This window comes from Otolemur garnettii, unplaced genomic scaffold (assembly GCF_000181295.1).
Source record: "Otolemur garnettii isolate 467f Iridium unplaced genomic scaffold, OtoGar3 scaffold00156, whole genome shotgun sequence".
Lineage (NCBI taxonomy): Eukaryota > Metazoa > Chordata > Mammalia > Primates > Galagidae > Otolemur > Otolemur garnettii.
In genome coordinates, this window is record NW_003852551.1 from 4,300,908 (window position 1) to 4,303,921 (window position 3,014).

The 3,014-nt window shown below is 41.0% G+C and overlaps 1 protein-coding gene across 1 annotated transcript in view; it reads right to left on the reverse strand.

The window, feature by feature from the left end:
- The window catches only part of DNAJC8 (DnaJ heat shock protein family (Hsp40) member C8), a 31,882-nt gene that overhangs the window by 8,377 nt on the left and 20,491 nt on the right, over positions 1 to 3,014 (reverse strand). Inside the window, exon 6 of the mRNA XM_003799834.2 lies at positions 2,357 to 2,428. Within this exon, the coding sequence (XP_003799882.1) occupies positions 2,357 to 2,428 (72 nt within the window). The remainder of the gene's footprint in view (positions 1 to 2,356; positions 2,429 to 3,014) is intronic.

The window sequence follows — 3,014 nt, forward strand, 5'->3', positions numbered from 1 at the left end:
AAAAAAAAAAAAAAAATCCATGATGTAGATTAAATAGGGCCTATATTCTAAAATCAGATGGTGGAACAAAGAGTGATACATGCAGAAAAAGGGAAATAAAGGAGCCCCAGATTTCTGTGACCTGCCAGGCACTGCTCAGCAAAAGCAATGCTGACAAACCTGAGACTCTAATAAGGACAAACATTAAAGGGGTGATGGAGTCAATTATCTTTTTTTTTTTTAAGAGAGTTTCACTTTGTCACCCTCGGTAGAGTGCAACTGCATCACAGCTCACAGCAACCTCCAGGCTCTTGGGCTTAGGCAATTCTCTTGCCTTAGCCTCTCAAGTAGCTGGGACTACAGGTGCCTCCACAATACCTGGCTATTTTTTGTTGTTGTTGCAGTTTGGCCAGGGCCAAGTTTTAATCCGTCACCCTCGGTATATGGGGCCAGTGCCCTACTCACTGAGCCATGGGAGCCACCCTACACTGGTAATTCTCAATTCTGTTTCTTGAGACAGAGTCTCACTTTCTCGCCCTAAGTAGAGTGCCATGACTTCACAGCTCACAGCAACCTCAAACTCTTGGGTTCAAGGGATTCTCTTGCCTCAGCCTCCCCAGTAGCTGGGACTACAGGCACCTGCCACAACTCCCAGCTAAAATGTTAAACGTTCTTAACAACTTAGAAGGACCAAAAAGGATCTGTAAGAATCTTCAGAAAACAAAAGACTAAACAGGCCAATTAAAAGAAAGGGAAAATAGGACTGAGAAGAAACTAATAAAATACTGAAACAGAACAAACCCACACTAAGGGGCTGGCAGAAAAGATGACCCAGTCATTCTCAAGCCTTATTACATACAAGATAGGACCATTTGCTGTGACCAAAATCACTGAAGCAAGATGTTGCAAGCAAGTTTCCCTAGTAAGATAGACTCTCCTCTATTAATCTTTTAAAAACAATTTTAAATACGTAAGATTTAAAATGACTTTAAATTTTTCAGGCTGCTAAGGCAATCAAGTGTTTACGTAGAATCTCTCTCTACCAATCTCTCCTAAATAACTCACTGGATTAACCAATGCTCTCTATTTCCTCTGTAAAACATTACCTAGAGCATGATTAGCACACAAGACTAATAGATAGCTGTCTCTTTAGCAAAAGTAAGTTCCCGGCTCGGCGCCTGTGGCTCAAGCGGCTAAGGCGCCAGCCACATACACCTAAGGTGGTGGGTTTGAATCCCCAGCCCAGGCCCGCCAAACAACAACGATGGCTGCAACCAAAAAATGGCCGGGCGTTGTGGTGGGTGCCTGTAGTGCCAGCTACTTGGGAGGCTGAGGCAGGAGACTCGCTTGAGCCCAGGAGTTGGAGGTTGCTGTGAGCGTGATACCATGGCACTCTACACAGGGGGATAGCTTGAGGCTTCATCTCAAAAAAAAAAAGTAAGTTCCCAAACTTGTGTATGCCAGTTGCAATCACTAGTGTACTCATGTGATTTAAATACCACAGAAATTAATGAAAGTGGTTATAAAAATAAATGCTTATTTCCTTGAAAGAGTCAATAAATGTGAGTCCCTATAACTGACTCCTGTTGAATTAGGTACAACTGAGGCATTAGGAAAAGACTGAAAAAGGAATCATAAATATCTAGAATTTTGCTCTTGGTTTGCTTCACAAGTACCTAAGTCAGAGGTTCTCAACCTGTGAGTCGCAGTCCCTTTTAAACAATGAAAATACATTGTGTCATTAGGAAGGTTAAGAACCACTGACCTCAGTTTTCAATATATTTCAAAAGCAATCAAAAGGTAGAAACTATACTTTGTGTGTGTGACTTATAAAAGACTCAACTGTGAACTCCAACCAACAGAGGATTCATTCAAAAAGGCCATAGCCTTGTATCAAAAAGGGTGAATTGAAAAAAAGGTGAATAGGGCCAGGCTCAGTGGCTCATACCTGTAATCCCAGCACTCTGGGAGGCTGAGGTGGGTGGAATGCCTGAGTTCACAAGCTTGAGACCAGCCTGAACAAGAGCAAGACCCAGTTTCTAAAAAATAGCCAGGTGTTATGGCGGGTGCCTGTAGTCCCAGCTACTCAGGAGGCTGAGACAAGAGAATCATCTGAGCCCAAGAGTTCAAGATTGCTATGAGCTATGACACCATGGCACTCCACCCAGGGTGACAGAGTGAGACGCTATCTCAAAAATAATAATACTAAAAATAATTAATAAATAAAGGTGAATGAATATATATTTACATATTTTAAGTTAAAATAAAATGTTGATAGCACATACTCATCATTCTTGTGGCTTCTCTCTCTTTAACCCACCAATGAGTATAGACCCAATCACACAAGATAAGGTGGCTTTTTCCATATTTAACTCACCAACTCAGGATCATCCTCCTCTACAACTGTAGGTTTTCCTTCCTTCTTTAATTGTTTTTTTCGCTCTTTCACCTAAAAAGAATTTTTTTCATCAAAAGATGAGCACCCATAGTTTGTGAACATCCACAACTGACAATATGATATGATATGTGCACTTTCGTCCAGGTATAACAAAAAGTTTTCATTAAAAAAAGATGAGCTTCTCCCCTTCCCCCCTCCAAACAGCAATGCAATCAAGGAAAACTAGGTCCTTTTCCTAACTTCACCTAAAATCCAATCTACCAGGAAGGATCAAACGGGACCAGCAAAATATTATCCTCAACTCAGATCCAAAGAGCCTTGGATGCATTGAACAGGTCACCCACTTGTCTTTCTTAGCTTGTGGTTATGTGCTTATGGCAAAAAAATATATATTTGTCAAGTTTTAGGAGAAGCTACAGAATTTGTGATATTCCACTTAAGAGGTACTTTTTTAGCATTTCTACACTCAATTCTTGATCATTTTCACTATGAAACTTAAACTAATAATTTTCACATCACATTAACTTGGTATTTTTATCACTTTGGACACCCAAGAGCCGAAACATCTTAGCTGGCCCGGGCTGGGTTTGAACCTGCCAGCCTGTGTATGTGGCCAGTGCCCTACCTACTAAGCTAT